Raw genomic sequence first — 16293 nt, 5'->3', positions numbered from 1 at the left:
GGCTGGTGAGAGGTGGAGGGATTTCAGAGATATGCAAGAGAGTGGACTTGACGACAATTTGAGATGGGCTGCGTGGGGAGGGGAAGGGAAGAGCGGAACTCAAGCGTGATGCTCGGCTCCGAGCTGGACATTTAGGAGGTGGTCCCAGTAATAGGAGAGCATATGAGGGTGAGGTGGGACCTTCCCAGGCCACAGTGTGCATTCCTGCGCCCTCTGTCCCCACCATCCCGGGGACAGTGATTGTCCTTTTTCACTGAAGTGCGTATCTGCCTGGAGGCCTGTGTGGACACTGAGCCGCAGACTGAAGATGTTTCCAGCGTGATTAGCAAGTCATTGAACAATTTCTAGGTGCTTTCCCACCTGCTGCCTGGTACATCTGACTTTTCCCAGAGGAGTCTAACCTTTCCCTTTTAGGCCGGGTCAAAAGGAGGACATAGAGAGTTTCCTACACGCTTTCCTTAGGCTGAAGACTGAAAGGATGTCAAAAGTGTATTTGGGGGAATTTCTCTCATTTCTGACTTTCCCCTTCTTTTACAAGCACACAGAATGACGCATGTAACTGCCAGGAACTTTCTTTTGTGGGAAGCTGTAGAAGTGGAGAGCAAATGGACTCAAGTAAACAAATGATACTTTTAAACCATCTTCCTTCTTAGAAGAGAGTAATGCTGGGGCACCTGGGTGGCACAGCGGTTAAGCATCTGCCTTCGGCTCAGGGCGTGATCCCGGCGTTGTGGGATCGAGCCCCACATCAGGCTCCTCCGCTATGAGCCTGCTTCTTCCTCTCCCACTCCCCCTGCTTGTGTTCCCTCTCTTGCTGGCTGTCTCTATCTCTGTCGAATAAATAAATAAAATCTTTAAAAAAAAAAAAAAGAGAAGAGAGCAATGCTGAATTTTAAAATTGGAGTGACCTCAGTATAGCCTTTGTACATTTGATTTAGAAAAGAAACCCACTGCCCCAGTTCCCTGATGGTGAGTGTGTTTCATAGGGAAATAGTGGAGTAAGGCTTCCAGATTTTCTAAGGTCATTTTGAGAGCTCAACCAGGATCTCCCGACTAAGGGTCCTTGGCAGTTGTATTGAAGTCTTTGAACGATTTTCAATATTTTCATAAGCCTAGTGGTCAGCATTGGGGTGGGGGTGGGGCTTTAGTTGCATGATAGCGTAGGTAAGAGAACTCCAAACGTGGTGTTTGTGCCTCTTACTGGGCATTTGACAGCTGACAGTCAACACCTGCCTTTACTACACCCAACAGCTTCCTGTGACGTCATACAGGAGACACCCAATATCACCCCTTGAACGGTGCTGGGAATGATCTTCGGATCTAAGAGGTGAAGAGCTGGTTACTTGGAAGGGGAAGGCTACCTAAAGGCTTTTTTTCTTTTTCTAATTTTTTAAAATAGTGAGTTGATACCCTAGCAGTCCCTATCGGTGATCAGAAGTGTGTGTGTGTGTGTGTGTGTGTGTGTGTGTGTGTGTATAATTATGAATTTAGGTACTTTTATTTATGTGGTTTAATCCATTGCAATCATGATTCATTTTCACGCATGCATCCCCCCACCTCAGGACACTGGGGACCCCTCTGTGTCCCATGTTTTTCGGACAAGACCACTCTAGTGTTTGAAAAGATGATTTCAGGCTCTTCTTGTGTATTTTCTGCCCCAGATCTGAAATCGGCCATTTCTCCAAGGAATTCTGGCCAAGGCCACACTCAGGGCTCCTCACGGGTTCCTTGTTACTGGACTGCCACTGTTTTACTAGGGCTATTATTCATTTATTTAAAGTGGATGGGGAGAGGAAATAGGTATTTTTTTTAAAAAAGAAAAAAATGAGTCTATGCTGATACTCAAGTTCAAATGTAGTGTTCCAAGGTTGTTTAATTAACTTCGTTGAGTTCGTATTTGTATGTCTTTTCTGTCGTGGTGGACAGCCTGTTTCCTAGGGATATTCACCTGATCACTTATTGTTCTGACTTACAGCAATAATATCATTGTACAAACAGCAGCGGCACTGATTTCGTTTACAACAGCACCATTAACACTGACAAGACCACTCACGGTTATGGTTTTTATTGACCTCAGAATGTATCCCACTCAATATGTATAGTCAAAATTCTGTGTTTTAAAGCGAACTGATATTGTCCTCTTGTCTGTGGTGTTATACCACCTACTTGACATATAGACAGGTTTATTGTTTCCATCTGTTTTCTATATTTGACAATATCAGCAAATATATGTTTGCATGTGCATATATATATCTTCCCCCTTCTTGCAGAAAAGATAGCCTACAATGAACACTGCTAACTACCTTGCTTTTTTCTCTTAACAATATCTGCTGGAAATCCTTCACTGACAGTATAAAAGCCATTTTTTTTCATTTATTTTTACAGTTGCGTAGAACTGCTTTGTGTGGATGGCTATAGTTTATGAGTATTTGGGTTGTTTCCAGCCTGTTGCTATTATAAATAACACTACAGTGAATAGCCTTAGGTATACATCATTTCATATTTTTGCAGTGTTCTTTGGGGTAGGTGCCTGGGAGAGGGATTGCCGAGTCAAAGAGAGGTGCGTATGTCATGTTGGCAAACCTTTGCGTTGTCCCCCTTGCACTTGGCATTCACAGTGGCCGCATATGAGGGCGCTGTTTTCCCAAAGCCTTGCAACACAAATCATTGTGGATTTTTTGCCAACCTTAAGGGTGAGAAGTGGGATCTCGGCATGGCTTTAGAATTTCTATTACTTCTCTCATCATGGTAGACAGCCAATCGTCTTTTCCGGTGGTGGTGGTTGCAGGCAGACCAACATCCAGAGGCGCGGTGGTGGGGATGTCAGTAGCGACGTCAGTGGTGTCCAGCAGGACTGGGGCCCTCTCTGGACCAAGTTTGCTGTGTTCATGTGGTTCTAGGCTGTGGAGCTCTGAACTCAGTCCTCTGGCTCTTGTGGCAAGGCTGTGAGCTCCTGAGTGTCCTTTTGTGATAGCCTTGTTCACCTTCATCATCTGGCTGGTTTTTGTGGGTTGGGACCTAAAGGCCTTAAAGTTACCGTGCTGAGAGAGAGAGGTGGCAGGGTCACTGGGGGCACACTGTTTGCCTCCTCTGTAGCACAGACTGGATAGGGAACCGAAGAGGGGAAAGTGGCACGTGAGTGAAGCTGGCCTTGGAAAGAACAGCGACTCCACTGGGACCCAGTTGTGGGCCACACGACCTACTGGAATTTGGTGAATCATATTAGCAGCTCTTCTCTGGTGGGAGGGAGCACTGGGGTAGGGAAGCCACGTCAGGGTGGTGTGCACAGAGAGGACTACGGGCCTCTGTCCTCCAGAAACCACACAGATATACGCTTGAGCTCTACACTATGGGCCAAGGAAAACCTAATTTCAGCCAAAATCAAACAAGTGTGCTATCAGCTCAAGGAAACCCCGGTTATCTCAAACAGTCGAGAAGCCCGGATTAGCAGTTCATCCATCCGTTCATTTGTCCATTTATTCGTTCACTCAAACAGTATTTACTGACCACTCGCTATGTTGCAGATATTATATTAAGTGCCAGGGATATATCGTTGAACAAGATGAAGTTCCTGGCTTCAGTCTGTTACAGGAAAACAGATAATAGGCAGTTAAGATTGAGCATGACACATGCAATGGTAGGGATAAGCCGAGGAGAGGTATGGGAATGCAAAATAAGAATCAGAGTTCACACTTGGGGCATACATACTATGTGCTAGGCCCTTTATACATGTCAATTTAATTTTTAAAACAATCTTAAGAGGCAGCTACAATTTTTAACCCTTGTTTTATAGATGATGACGTTGGGGGCACAGAGACCTTAAGCAATTTGCTCAAGGAAACAGAGCTGGACAATGGCAGAGCCAGAATGTAGCTCTCCATTTTGATAAGTGGGATTGGATTATCTGTTTCATCACTGTCCACCACCCCTCAAGAGACCATGTTATAAAAATGACCCTTCCCTGGGGACCGCTGAACCCTCTCCAGTGTGGCCTGCTGGTGGGGGCAGCCAGGGACCTTCCGGGGTGAGCCCATTATTAGGCATTAAGGTTGTTTCCAATGGCATATTTTGGGTATAGAAGTATAGGACATGGAAGAATATTTAATGGCACAGGAACATACTCTATTTTGACCTGAAAAAGTAAGTTACAAAAACAGAATGCACAGTATATAGCGGAAGCCTTATTTTTTAAAAAATTGTTTTTCTATATACACAGAGAGAGTGTGTTACCAGTAGTTGTTCCCAGGTGATGGACCTTTAGGTGTTTATGATTTCATTCTCTTTGCTCGTCTGAATTTTCTCAACATTCCACGATAAGCATGTGGAGAGTCAGCCACTGACTCGGAAGACGGTTCAGACCACCCTCCTCGACTCCTTGCTGCGAATTCTGGTGACGCTGGCCTTTTCCTGGGAATGAGCATCTCCCCCCAAGGGCTCTGGCACCTTTCCCGGTGCAGAGACCCTCGGTGGAGGTGAGGCCCTGAGAAGGCCCGGTTGCTCTCGTGAGCTGCCCGTCACAACCTTCCGTGCATCATCTAACACCCTTGTGCTGGGACGCGTTTCAGGTTGTACCATCTTTGAAAACTGCAAGAGCTGCCGAAACGGCTCGTGGGGGGGCACGCTGGACGACTTCTACGTGAAGGGGATCTACTGCGCCGAGTGCCGCGCGGGCTGGTACGGAGGAGACTGCATGCGTGAGTAGACCCCGAGACGGCTCCCCCCTCGGGGGCGTGCTGCTTGCAAAGCCCAGCTTGCCGCAGACTGAGGTTTAGCTGGTTGGAATCTGAGTTCTGGAAAGCTTTGGCCAGAGGGCTTTCTAGGTAAGACTAAAAAAACAAAGACGTGTTTCCATCTGCTGGGTGTGGATTGTGGACATCTGTTTGGAATTGGCGACAGGAGGTTTATGTCTGCTCTTAAATCTTCTCCTTTCTCCTAAAGGCAGCCAAGCCATCCTGCACACAGCATGCCTCGTGTCCCTTCCAGAAGCAGTTGTGTGTCAGCAGTGGTCAGCAAGCCGTGAATAAGGCTTCAAATATGCGCAGTCCTGGAGTGTGTTTTAAATATGAACTTCTATTGGTAAATTTCTGGACTCCTGAGTTCAGTTCCTGGAACCCACATCAAATTGTCAGCATGCCACTTATCCCAAGAAAGGGATTCTTTCTGGGTTCTCCTTCGTCTCTAAGAATTACTTAATCTTTATTAGGGTTCCCCTCTGAGTTTCAGTAATCCTTTGAAAATGGAGTGGAAATCTAACCTCTCAGTTTCAAACTCGCCTGTGCAGTGCCCCGACGGTGAATATCCCTCTGAGAGTCTGGATCTGGAGCAATGTACACACTGTTACTTTGTTAAGCCTGTGTTACATGCTCCCTATTTGAATCAGAAGCAGCCAGGGGCGCCTGGGTGGCACAGCGGTTAAGTGTCTGCCTTCGGCTCAGGGCATGATCCCGGTGATCTGGGATTGAGCCCCACATCAGGCTCTTCTGCTATGAGCCTGCTTCTTCCTCTCCCACTCCCCCTGCTTGTGTTCCCTCTCTCGCTGGCTGTCTCTATCTCTGTCGAATAAATAAATAAAATCTTTAAAAAAAATGAATCAGAAGCAGCCAAGGATAAGCAGGGAGTCTAATCAGTCTTCCTCTTATGAATGATGTTCCCAGTTCATAGAGATGGAGGATAGAGAGCTATTGGTATTCTTCTGAGCCAACCTGTAGCAAAATGCCATGAGTTTCGAGAGTCTCGGGCCACGGACGAGCTGTGTGGTCTGCAGCCGGGGGACCCGAGCTCTACCTGGAGGAGAAGGGGTGTGCTGGTATTTTCGGATGAACCTGGGAGTTACATTATCCAGAATACAGATAATTTTTGAAAGTGCTGGTCTTGGTTGCAGATCTAAAACGCCAATGTCCTTTTTGGCGGGTTCTGGGAAACTTAATTTAGTAGTTGTTAGACGATCTTGTAGGTAGGTTAGCTGTGGGATTTAGCCCTGGTCTTCCTTTGGCTGCTGTTCTCGGAAGACGGTGTAGCATAATGAGCAAGAGTACAAAGCTCTGGAATGATGGAGGCCTGGGTTTAATAATTTTGCCAGTCACTAGCACTGTGGCCTTGGCCAAGTCATTTCACCTTGCTAAGCTTAGTTTCCTTGTCTTTACAGTGGGAGTAATGCTACCTCGTAGGGTTGTCTCAAGAAGTCGGTGAGATAATGCCTGTGAAGCTCTTAATGCCTGGTCTGGCACTAATGCAATAAATATGTCATTAGTGTTCTATACGCTCCTTAACTGCCAAGCTGGGGGTGGTCCAGAAGTAAAACTACTTTCAATGAAAGTTTAAGAAAGACATGATTAGAGGTATAAGGCACAGTTTTAGATTTCACATTGACCTTTGCGGTATAGGAGACAACTTTAGGGTTTTCTCCCCTTTGGATGTGGGAGGACGCTCTTTTTTCTGTGTGAGCAAATGAAGGAGTGGTGTGTGATGGGATGGAGCCATCTCATCGGCTCACCCTTTTTTTTTAATTTAATAATATTTTTTTATTATATTATGTAAGTCACCATACAGTACATCCCAAGTTTTTGATATAAAGTTCCATGATTCATCACTTGCGTGTAACACCCAGTGCACCATGCAGTACGGGCCCTCCTTAATACCCATCACTCACCCTTGACCTTAGAGGCAGGGAAAGTCACTGAAGAGTTTAGATGTTATTCTAAGTGCCCTGGGAAGCCAAGGAAGAGCCGTGAACCAGGCTATGGCTGAGTGCTCTGAGAACATAGATAAGAGGACAGCTAATCTCGGGGAGTCAGGGACAGGAGAGGTTGCAGAAGGGGCTGATGGTGCAGCTCTGTCTTTGCTCATCTGTGGGTAAAACAGGAAGATGCCGAAGTCTGTGTGATTCCAGAGCCCTTGTTCTTATCCACAGTACCATCCTCCCTCCACTGGCGGGGCCCCCTCCCACAGCTCTGTTTTCCCTGAGAAGTGGGAAGCGAAATCTCTGCTGAGAGCAGAGGGGACGTACGACTGCTGCTTGAGAATACCACAGGCTCGGGACAGCCCCAGGAGGACCAAGGAGGGGCGTCAGCCCGTGGTAAATGAAAGCTTGTCCAGGCAAGACTAAGGACCCAGTGGAAGCTGGGTTTCCTGTAGAGACGATCTGTCTGGCCAGTTGGGCAATGCTCTCCTGCAGCGTGGGAGCAGAGGTGAATAAGACCAGTCATTTGGTGGAGCCCGGAGTTGGCTGAGACATGGTTGTCTCAACTGGGGAGGACATGAAGCCAGAAAGGGCCTGGAGAAAGGGTAGGACTAGCGGTGTCAGTGGGATGGAAAAGCAGGCACAGTGGTAATGCAGTAGTCCAGCACGGAGGCAGGAGGGCTCTTGTGGTCAGAGAACAGAATTTCCAAATGGCAGCCTTCAGGAGTGGCGGTGATAATGTGTTCATCTACATTAGCCATTTTTCTCCTGTGTAACAAACCATCGCAAAAGGACAGATGTTTATTTTCCTTTATCTGGGGTCTGTGGGTTGGCTGGGGTTCAACTGATTTCAGCTGGGTCGGCCTGGGGTGCCCTCCAGCTTCAAGGCCCAGCCCAAAGGAGCAGCAGCTCCTTGGGACATATTCTCCTCGGGGTGGGTTGCAAAGACACCAGAGGCCAAGCCAAACACACAGGCACGTTTAAGGCCTCTGCTCACGTCATATCCACGAACTTTCCCAAAAGAAGTCACAGGACCAAGCCCCAGAGCAGTCAAGCAGGGAAGTAGACACTATCCCAAGGAGGAGTATAGATATTTCCTAAACAGTACTCCGATTGCTCCGTATGAATAAATGAGTTTGTTTAGGGGGCAGGGCAGAGAGGAGGAAGGATATTCGCCTATAGGAGAGGGCTAAAGCAAGAAGTAACGAGACAGAGGATAGCAGTAGCCCAGAGAAATCTTGTACATGTGCCTTTCTCAGTAACACCCATCGGTTGAGTCTTGGGTTTTGGCTTCTGTGTAAAAGTTGGCTGTATATGGAGTCTGACTGGTTGGAAAGTGATGGTGTCCATGTGTAGGATCAAGGCTTTCTTGAGGAGAGCAGAACTGGCTCAGGAAAAATGGTCATCGTCCCTAGGAAAGAGAGCAGAGAGCATTATCCTGTATCCTACCCATCCAGTCGCAACATATTTCTTGAATGGATGCTCCCAGGTGCTGAGTGTACGTGATGGGCAAGACGGACGTGGTCCCTGCGATTCTGGAGCTTGCAATTTAGAGAGGAGAGACCAAAAAAAAAAAAAAAAATTGGAATGCGGTCAGTGCTATGAAACAAACAGAATAATGGTCAGATTCCTCTCTCGTTCTGCATTGGTTCGGTTATGCTTGTTCAATTTCATTAGGCTTGTTCTGAAAGCCTCTTCGCACACACTGTGTGTTATGTGATCCCAGCCATAAGCATTTATGGAGCATTTCTTATGGGTTGGTCACCAGGGAGAGCACTGAGCCCTCGCTGAGTTTACAGTCCATCTATGGAAACAGGGCTTGACCATACGAAGATACCAACATGATAGTATTAGGTTCTTATCACCTACATCTCATCTTGGCATTAAATAAACGTGAGGGGAATTCAGAGGAGGAAGTAATTCTTTTCACCCTTTGTTGAATGCCTGCCTGGGGCTGGGCACTGTGCTGCCTGCCTCTGTTAAGAGGGGGCTGAGCTCTTGGTGGCCTGTTCCTGGCTGGGGCAGTGCAAGCATTTACCCAGTAGATGGCACCCAAGCGATCCTTTCAGGCTGCTTAATCCGGAAGGAGGGCTTCCTGCCGAGTAGAGCCCTGGCATTCTTTTCTTGAGTGCCATATAGACCCTGGGAAGGAGAAGTGACAGGCAAATACCAAAGACGATCAGACTATTTTATATTTAATTGTAGAGCATTCGGTACTGAGCAGACGTTATAGCACCTATATTTGCCCACTGTCCTTCACAATCTTTGCAATAATTAGTATTAGCCTAACTCACAACAGTCTTAGAACCCATTGTGTGATTGATTCATTTATAACCATTGACAGGTTATATTAACCAAGATAAGAGGAGAAGGGCCTGAGGTCACTGAGCCCAGGAGAGGACTTTATTCACGTCCTCTTGCCCAGGAAAGATTGGTTTAGTAAGCTCAGACTATCCAGGCTACAGAAAGGAGCCGATTCTTTCTTCGTTCTCCCAACTTTTTATTTTGAAAAATTTTGTATTTACAAAGAGTTGAAGGAACAGTACATTCATATGCCCTTCACCTGGGTCCACCAATAATCATTTTCTCACATCTGACTTTCTCTTTTACGGTACTATGAACTCATGAATTTAAATTTTTGTCCCACAGTTTGTAATGTTATCATCATTTTTCTTTTTGATGCTCAAATGGTCCCAGAATTGGCCAGCGAAGACCCTTCCAGCAAGCTCTACGGCACCATTCTTTAGGCAATTGCTTGCTCTCCCTCTTCTCCCTCCACTCCCCAGATGTTTCAACTTCACCTTGACTGTTTATGTCCAGGTCCTAGGACCAGCCATTTCTCTACGAATCCTGGTTCCTTTTGTGCAGAATGCTGTTTAAGAACTGGGATCTGGATACTGGCTATGAGAGGCGCTGATACTTAAAGTCAAAATCAAGGCTTCCTCCCAAAGCTTCGTAAATGGAAAGTTAACATCTTACGTGGAACCAGTCCACTGAGCTTCAGAGTGGAGCTTATTCAACGTGGCCCTCAGGCTGAGTGTTTTAGCCACCGAATGAGCTGAGCAACGAGAGGGCCTAAGAGCCAGCAGGGGTACCGCACTTCTAGTGTGCGTTACAGGGACCCAGACTTCCAGGCTGTGGAGAATCTAGGGGATGGAAGGTTAGCAAGTCAACTCAGATGAGAGAGGATTTATGGGGAGAGATTATAGACCCTTAATACATTTTATCTTCTTAGCCATATTTTGGATAGAGCAGAAGGGCTGGCCGTGAGCCATGCCTAAAAATGTGGGGCTAGAATATCAGAGAGGATGATTTGTGTAGGCTGGTCCTTGAGCCATAATGCGGGAATGATCAAGAGCAAATTTTAAAGAGAGAGAGAGCAAGCAAGCGGAAGGCCCACAAAGCTGTGTGTTACTGATACATGGAACTGTCTTCCTAGGGAATCACAGCGTCATCTGGGAGGAGTCACTGAAAACTGGCTCATCGTGTCCTGGACTTAGGTGTCCTGACACTTCCAGGAAAGAACCAAGGCCCATTTGGATCCAAATTAGGGAGTGTGTCATGTGGTGGTTAACCGCTGGGTTTGGAACCAGTAGGATCTGGGTTTGAATCTCTTACTCCCTCTGTGACTTTGGGCAAAATGACTCAATCTTTGCAAATCTCACTTTCCTCATTTACAAAACGGGATCATAATGGTGGCCCTCTGTGGATTTTTGTGAGGGTTAAATGAAGTACTGTCTGTAAATCCCTTAATAGGGAGCCTGGTTCATAGTAAATGCTCAATGAATGGTGGCTGCTATTCTTATGACTACTAACCCAGAACCATGAAGTGAGCTCTGCTTTTTCTCTTTCTTGTTTGAGAAGAATATCAACGTAGGACCAGAGAGGAAAAACAATAAAGTAGAATTCTGTAGGGACAAGACAATATATATTGGACATGGGGAGGTAATCTTCCCAGTACAAGATTGTATGGTCAATAAAATTTTACGTTTCATATAAAATTATATGAGAATTATACACACACTATATATGCATACTATATATATATTATATATGTATAAAATACTTTATATAGCTGAAGCTCTGCGGGGAATTCATGTCTGAACCTTTGCAGAAGATTTTATGCTGTCAAAGAACTCACCAATCCTTGCTCAATTTCTGGCTAAGGTGTAGGAGAACATGAAAAAGACCTTCCTTGCTGCTCAAACAGCAAGAAATCACTTGATAAACCAAAGAAAATTCAGTTTAGATAAGGTCTCTGCTCTCACGTCATGGGGGAGGCAAACAATTACATAAACCATCATTGTAAAGTATCCAATTAATTGGGATTATAGGCCATATCACAGGGTGAGCCATGGAGTTATTCCTGGACATCTGACTGTTCCGGGTTAAGACCTGCGCCCCCGATAAAAGCTATCCCTTAGCACTTGTTGTGAACTGGGCATTGTTCTAAGTGTCTTCACGTACAAAGTCATCGATCCTCATCAGACCCATTTTATAGGTGAGGACGATTTGGCACAGAAGAGTTCAGTAACTTCCCTGCTGTCATGCAGCTTGTAAGTAGCAGAGAGAAGATGCCCCTTCAGAAGCCAGGCCCCAGAACCCCATCTCTCATCCCCTGTCCTAAATCATTGCTCCATGTGAGAGGCGTTTGAGGTCCTCACTCTGAGTCCCTGTCTGGGGGCTTGGCAAGTCATGGTAGGATGAACCAAGTCATGTGGACGGTGTGAGGTCCCTTCCAGCTCCCAGCCTGGGTCGTGGGTCATCCCCGTGTCCTCATCCAGGCCTTTGTTCTGCCATCCGTGTGCGGGCTCCTGCGTCTGATGGGTTTAGGGATGTAGCCAGTGCTGTAGGGAGGCTCCCAGGAGCCCTGGAGCAGTGGGTCAGAACCTGGGATGTCCCCCGTGAGTCTTGTGCCAACATAGTGTCTCAGATCCAGACAAGACTCAAGAGAAGTGACCTCATTAGTTGCCATTTATTGAGCGTTTTATGTATCCGGTACTGTGCTAATTGCTTTACATAAATATCTATCTCATTTACTCCTTACAACAAATAAGAAAACACCAACGTGGTGGAAAGTACTAGTATTATTCTCCTTTCCAATGAGGAAGGCTGGGTCTAGAGAATCTGAAGAGCTTGTCTGAGATCACACAGCTCAGGAAAAGGCTGAGCGACTGTGAGGACCCAGCCTGGCTTCACAAGCTGCCCCTTAATCATCGGGAGTCCTGCCTCCAAGTCATCTCTGAAGGAGGAAAGGAAATCCAAATGTCTCTCTGTGTCTGAATGCTTGCTTTCTTTAGTCCTCCCCCCACCACCCCAAGAGGAAAGATTAACAAAACAAAACAAAACCCCAACCAGGGCTCCAAAGTGTGTTGTGTCTGTCTCTTGCTCCTCCCTCCCCACCCCCCATGCTGGAGATAGCGAGACTTTTGTCTGAATGCTAGGGTGTTCATTTTTGTTGGGAACCTTCCAGCTCTTTTGCCAGTTTAGAAATTAATAGAGATTTCCCTTCGGCTCTGCAGAAGCAGGGTCTGTCTAGCTGTCTTTCCTATGTTGGCTTGTAGCAACAGAGCAGGGTCAGGGGGTGGTGGGGTTGGAGATGAGTCCAGGATTTGAACACCCAGGGGAGAGTCTGGCTTCACTGGCAACCCCCCCTACACACATACACAGGCGCCCCACTTCCCCCGCTGCAAGACACTGTCAGGGAATCTGAGCACGTTTCTGGGCGCGTTGCCTGCTCCGGTCTTTCAGACTCAGGACCACCTGCTTGGTTGGCCACCAGTACTTCCTTGGCGGGGACACTCGGCTGTGTTCACTGTTCTGCCCTAGACAGAGAGGTGCACTTAGTCTGCCCTGCATCCAGAGATGCATCTTGCCGAGAAGAGGCAAGAGTGGAAAGGGAGCTGAAGGAGCCCCTTGATGCGGGAAGGGAGTAGGGCTCCTTCCTCCTCTTCCCGGTGCCTAGACACCCTTCCCCCAAGCACATTTTTGAGAAGTGGCCTCTTTGTGTGTGGTTAGTTGGAACTTGTCCACCATCTTGGGGCCAATTGCTCCCACCCCCCTGGAATGAGAAGGAGAACATCGTGAAGAACTGAGCTGTGGCACGTGCTTTGGAATCCTGGCTACTTCTGGAGGACAGCTCTGGGCCTGCAGGAACAAGTGGTCTAGCATCTCACATGGCCAGGGGCCAGCACCTGGATGGGAATGGTGCCCCTAACCGCTCCAGAGGCCACATGAGATCCTGGGTCTGGCTAAAGCTTGAATGGCTCTGCCAAGGACACCTGACAGGGATGGGCACCAGTACCCCCACCCCCACCCCTGGACACGAGGAGAGGTCCAGTTTCCCTGCTGTCGGAGACCAGTTTCCATTTGCAGGGAAACGGACTGGCAGCATTTGCGGCTGGTTCTAACTCGGCGTCCCTGCCGGAGGTTTGCAGTGGGAGCTGGGATTTAACACCTTGCAGGCTGGGAAGCTGCCAGTTCCCCAAGGGTGGAGGCTGTGCAGGAAGATTTCTTTTTTTGTCTCTCACACCCAAAGATCACTTCCGTAGCCAGCAGATGGGCGGATGGGGGCGATGGTGTGTGAGGTGTGCGGGAAGAAGGAACGTGCGCTTCAGAAAATGGGACCAGGAGGGGGGTAGGGGGGAGGGATTCCATGTATCTTTCCGGTGGAGTGCAAGAATCCTGCTGCTTAAAATGGTACAGGACAGGGCTGGGTCAGGAAGCCCCCAAGACGGTTGAACGTACCAGCCAAGACCCAGCATTGGTACTAGACAGATCCAAGTTCAAATCCCTGCTCTGTCACCAGCGAGCAAGGGTGAACATTTACTGATGTCTCTGCTAAGGACTTTCCACCCGTAATCTGATTCAAGCCTCACGAAATATAGGAAGTAGGTGTCCGCTTTATTCCATTTGACTCAGGTTTCCTGCTGTTCCTAGAGAGGAAGTAGCTTGCCCAAAGCCGCACAGCTGGTGCAGATGAAGCTGTGTCTCAAACCAAGGGCAGCGGGGCTCTGAAGTCTCCATTCTTAACCGGTGCTTTACAGTTAAAACAGTCACTTACAGTCTTTGGACCTCCCGGCCGTCTGGCCTCGAGGAAGTCACTAACTTCCTACATCCTTAGTGTCCCATCTCTGCGAAACGGGGAGATGAACGTTGTTCTCCTAGGTTTCTCGTGAGCATTCAATGAGAGGAGGTTTGTAAATCTTTGAGCCAGTGCCTGGCCTGTGATGATTTCGTCGTTCACTCATTCAGTAGCTATTTCTGGAGCACCTACTATGTGCCAGGTTCCATTCTAGGTGTACAAGCTAGAAAAGGTCCCAGCTCCTCTAAAGAGAGCACGCAAATAAGCTAGACAATTTCAATTAGTGGTATGTGTTATGGAGGAAAGAAAAATAGAGTAAGGACAGTCACTATAGAGACGTGAAGGTCCCCTGTAGCTGGGTGGCCAAGGGAGGCCTCTTTGAAGAAGGGGCAGTCGAACTTAATTCCCAAAGAAAGGAGATGTGGAAGAAGAGAAACCTTCCAGGGTAAGGGAACAGCAAGGGCACGGCCCAGAGGTGGGAACAGAAAGAAGACTGGTGTGGCTGGGGCCGTGTGAGGAGGGAGATGAGTGGGAGTGGAGACTGGGCAGAGGTTGGGTCTGTGCCCTCAATGAGGCAGGGCCATGAATGTCACAGAAAGGTGTTTGCATAGCGGGAAGCCTTTGCAGGGTTGAATCAAGAGACTAATGTGATCTGATTGATTTATTTAAGAGGTGGCTTTGGCTGCTGTGTGGAGAATCAAATACGGGGGAAATGGATGACAGAGAAAGATGGCAGAGGCCAGGCAAGACGACAACCCCAGTGGCAAGTGGTGGATGGTGCTTCCCATTGGCGGACCAGGACGGCAGCAGTAAAAATCCGAATGAAGACAGGACTTGGGCAGCCCACCCAGCAGTGGTTTCCACAAAAGTAACAAGCCTCAGACCTCACAGCTTGTCAAAAGCAGAGTTTGCGCTCTTTTCCTAACATCGTAGAAAGATCACCACCATCATCCTGCTATGAAGCAGTAGCCACGGATATTAGTATTTTTCTTTTAAACGTGGAGGATTTAGACTTTTGGGGGGTTATTGGTTGTAACTGCATATCTAAACCTCATGAGGTCAGACTGGATTTCTGTACAGGGCAGGGTTAGGTAAACTTTTTCTGTGAAGGAGCAGATAGTAAATATTTTCATGGGTCAGAACCGTTCAACTCTGCCACGATAACTGGCGAGCAACCACGGACAAGGCATTAAAAATGGGCGTGGCTCTGCTGCAATAAAACTTCATGTACAGAACCAGGCAATGAGCCACGTTCAGCCCCTGGATTATAGTTTGACCGTGCTGGTAGGAGATATCCTTTATTTATATGACCCAGATAAGTTTTTTTCTATAAAACCAATTCAAGACGTGTCCTCCAAACCCTTTTGTAAAACTAGGGTGCCTCTTAGACACCTGCGCTTATCTTAGCACTAAGAAATATGCTGTAAGTTAGTGATGACTCAGTCCAGTAGTTTTCTTGAGGATTCTTTGGCGGTAACTTGGGGGAACTAAGGGGATAGTGAGGGTAGAGGGCTTTGGACCCCGGTACCTCAAAAAGGAGAACTTCTTGGATGCGTGTTTTTTTAATTAGTGGCTTTCAAAAGGATTTGTTTGGAAAAAAGGGTAAGGAGCTAGAAGAAAAAAAAAAATCCAGGAAACCAGTAATCCAGTCCAAATGGTTGGAGATCACATCCCCCTTCTGGTGTCATGCGTTACGGACACATTTATTACACAATTACGTATAGAACAAATTGACACATACATTTTCTAACTGGATGGAAAGGGGTCAGGAAAGAGCTGCTTTGGGGTCATTTGTGGGGTAGAGGATGTTTAGGGGACACAGACCAAGGGTCTTATGCAGTTTGAAGCTTCAGACAAAGACCACAGTATCTACTTTCAAAGCCTTTAGGGTGGAGTCAGCAGGTTGGCGTATGGCCATCTTGGAGGGGCAGGACGCTACAGTGGCTTGGACTTTACATGCAGACACAGGTTTGAATCTCTGCTCTGTTGACACTCAGTGCTAGACAAGCTGTTTCTTTAACTCTCTTATTATACATTTTCCCAGCTGGAAAACTGGAATGATATTACTTCCCTTTTCAAGCTGTTGGGTGGATTAAGTGAATTAACCTATGCAAATTGCCTAACACATTGCCAGGTGCTTGAGAAAGTAATTTCCTTCTCCACTCTGTTCTCAGGGGTATGGGGTGAGCTCAAAGGCTCTCTGAGACCTTCTACCATCTCTTTCCTGTTGACTCCAATTTCCATGTCCCAATCTTCTCTTCCCAGGATGTGGCCAGGTTCTGCGAGCCTCAAAGGGTCAGATTTTGTTGGAGAGCTACCCCCTAAATTCTCACTGCGAATGGACCATTCATGCCAAACCTGGGTTCATCATCCAGCTAAGGTAAGGGGCTGGAGTCAGAATTAGGGAGTTTGGGGTTATCAGGAAACACAGTAAGAGGACTGAGGGCCCTGGATCCTAATGACCACAGGCTAACCATGAGCACTTTATTCTTAAAAGCAGGAAGTACGGGACGCCTGGGTGGCACCATTG

At 47.3% G+C, this 16293-nt stretch overlaps 1 protein-coding gene across 3 annotated transcripts in view; it reads left to right on the top strand.

Moving 5' to 3' along the window:
* PAMR1 (peptidase domain containing associated with muscle regeneration 1) overlaps positions 1-16293 on the top strand; it is a 152400-nt gene that overhangs the window by 101036 nt on the left and 35071 nt on the right. For 2 of the 3 annotated variants that reach the window (XM_087854752.1, XM_045808502.2), the window contains 2 exons: positions 4566-4694; positions 16029-16143. In XM_087854752.1, coding sequence (XP_087710878.1) covers positions 4566-4694; positions 16029-16143 — 244 coding nt within the window. The remainder of the gene's footprint in view (positions 1-4565; positions 4695-16028; positions 16144-16293) is intronic. The other variant, XM_087854753.1, reaches the window with a different exon arrangement.

This window comes from Ursus americanus, chromosome 24, assembly GCF_024610735.1.
Source record: "Ursus americanus isolate L20-20 chromosome 24, mUrsAme1.1.p, whole genome shotgun sequence".
NCBI lineage: Eukaryota > Metazoa > Chordata > Mammalia > Carnivora > Ursidae > Ursus > Ursus americanus.
Note: the sequence above shows the minus strand (reverse complement) of the source record. Positions and strands in the feature narration are given on the sequence as shown.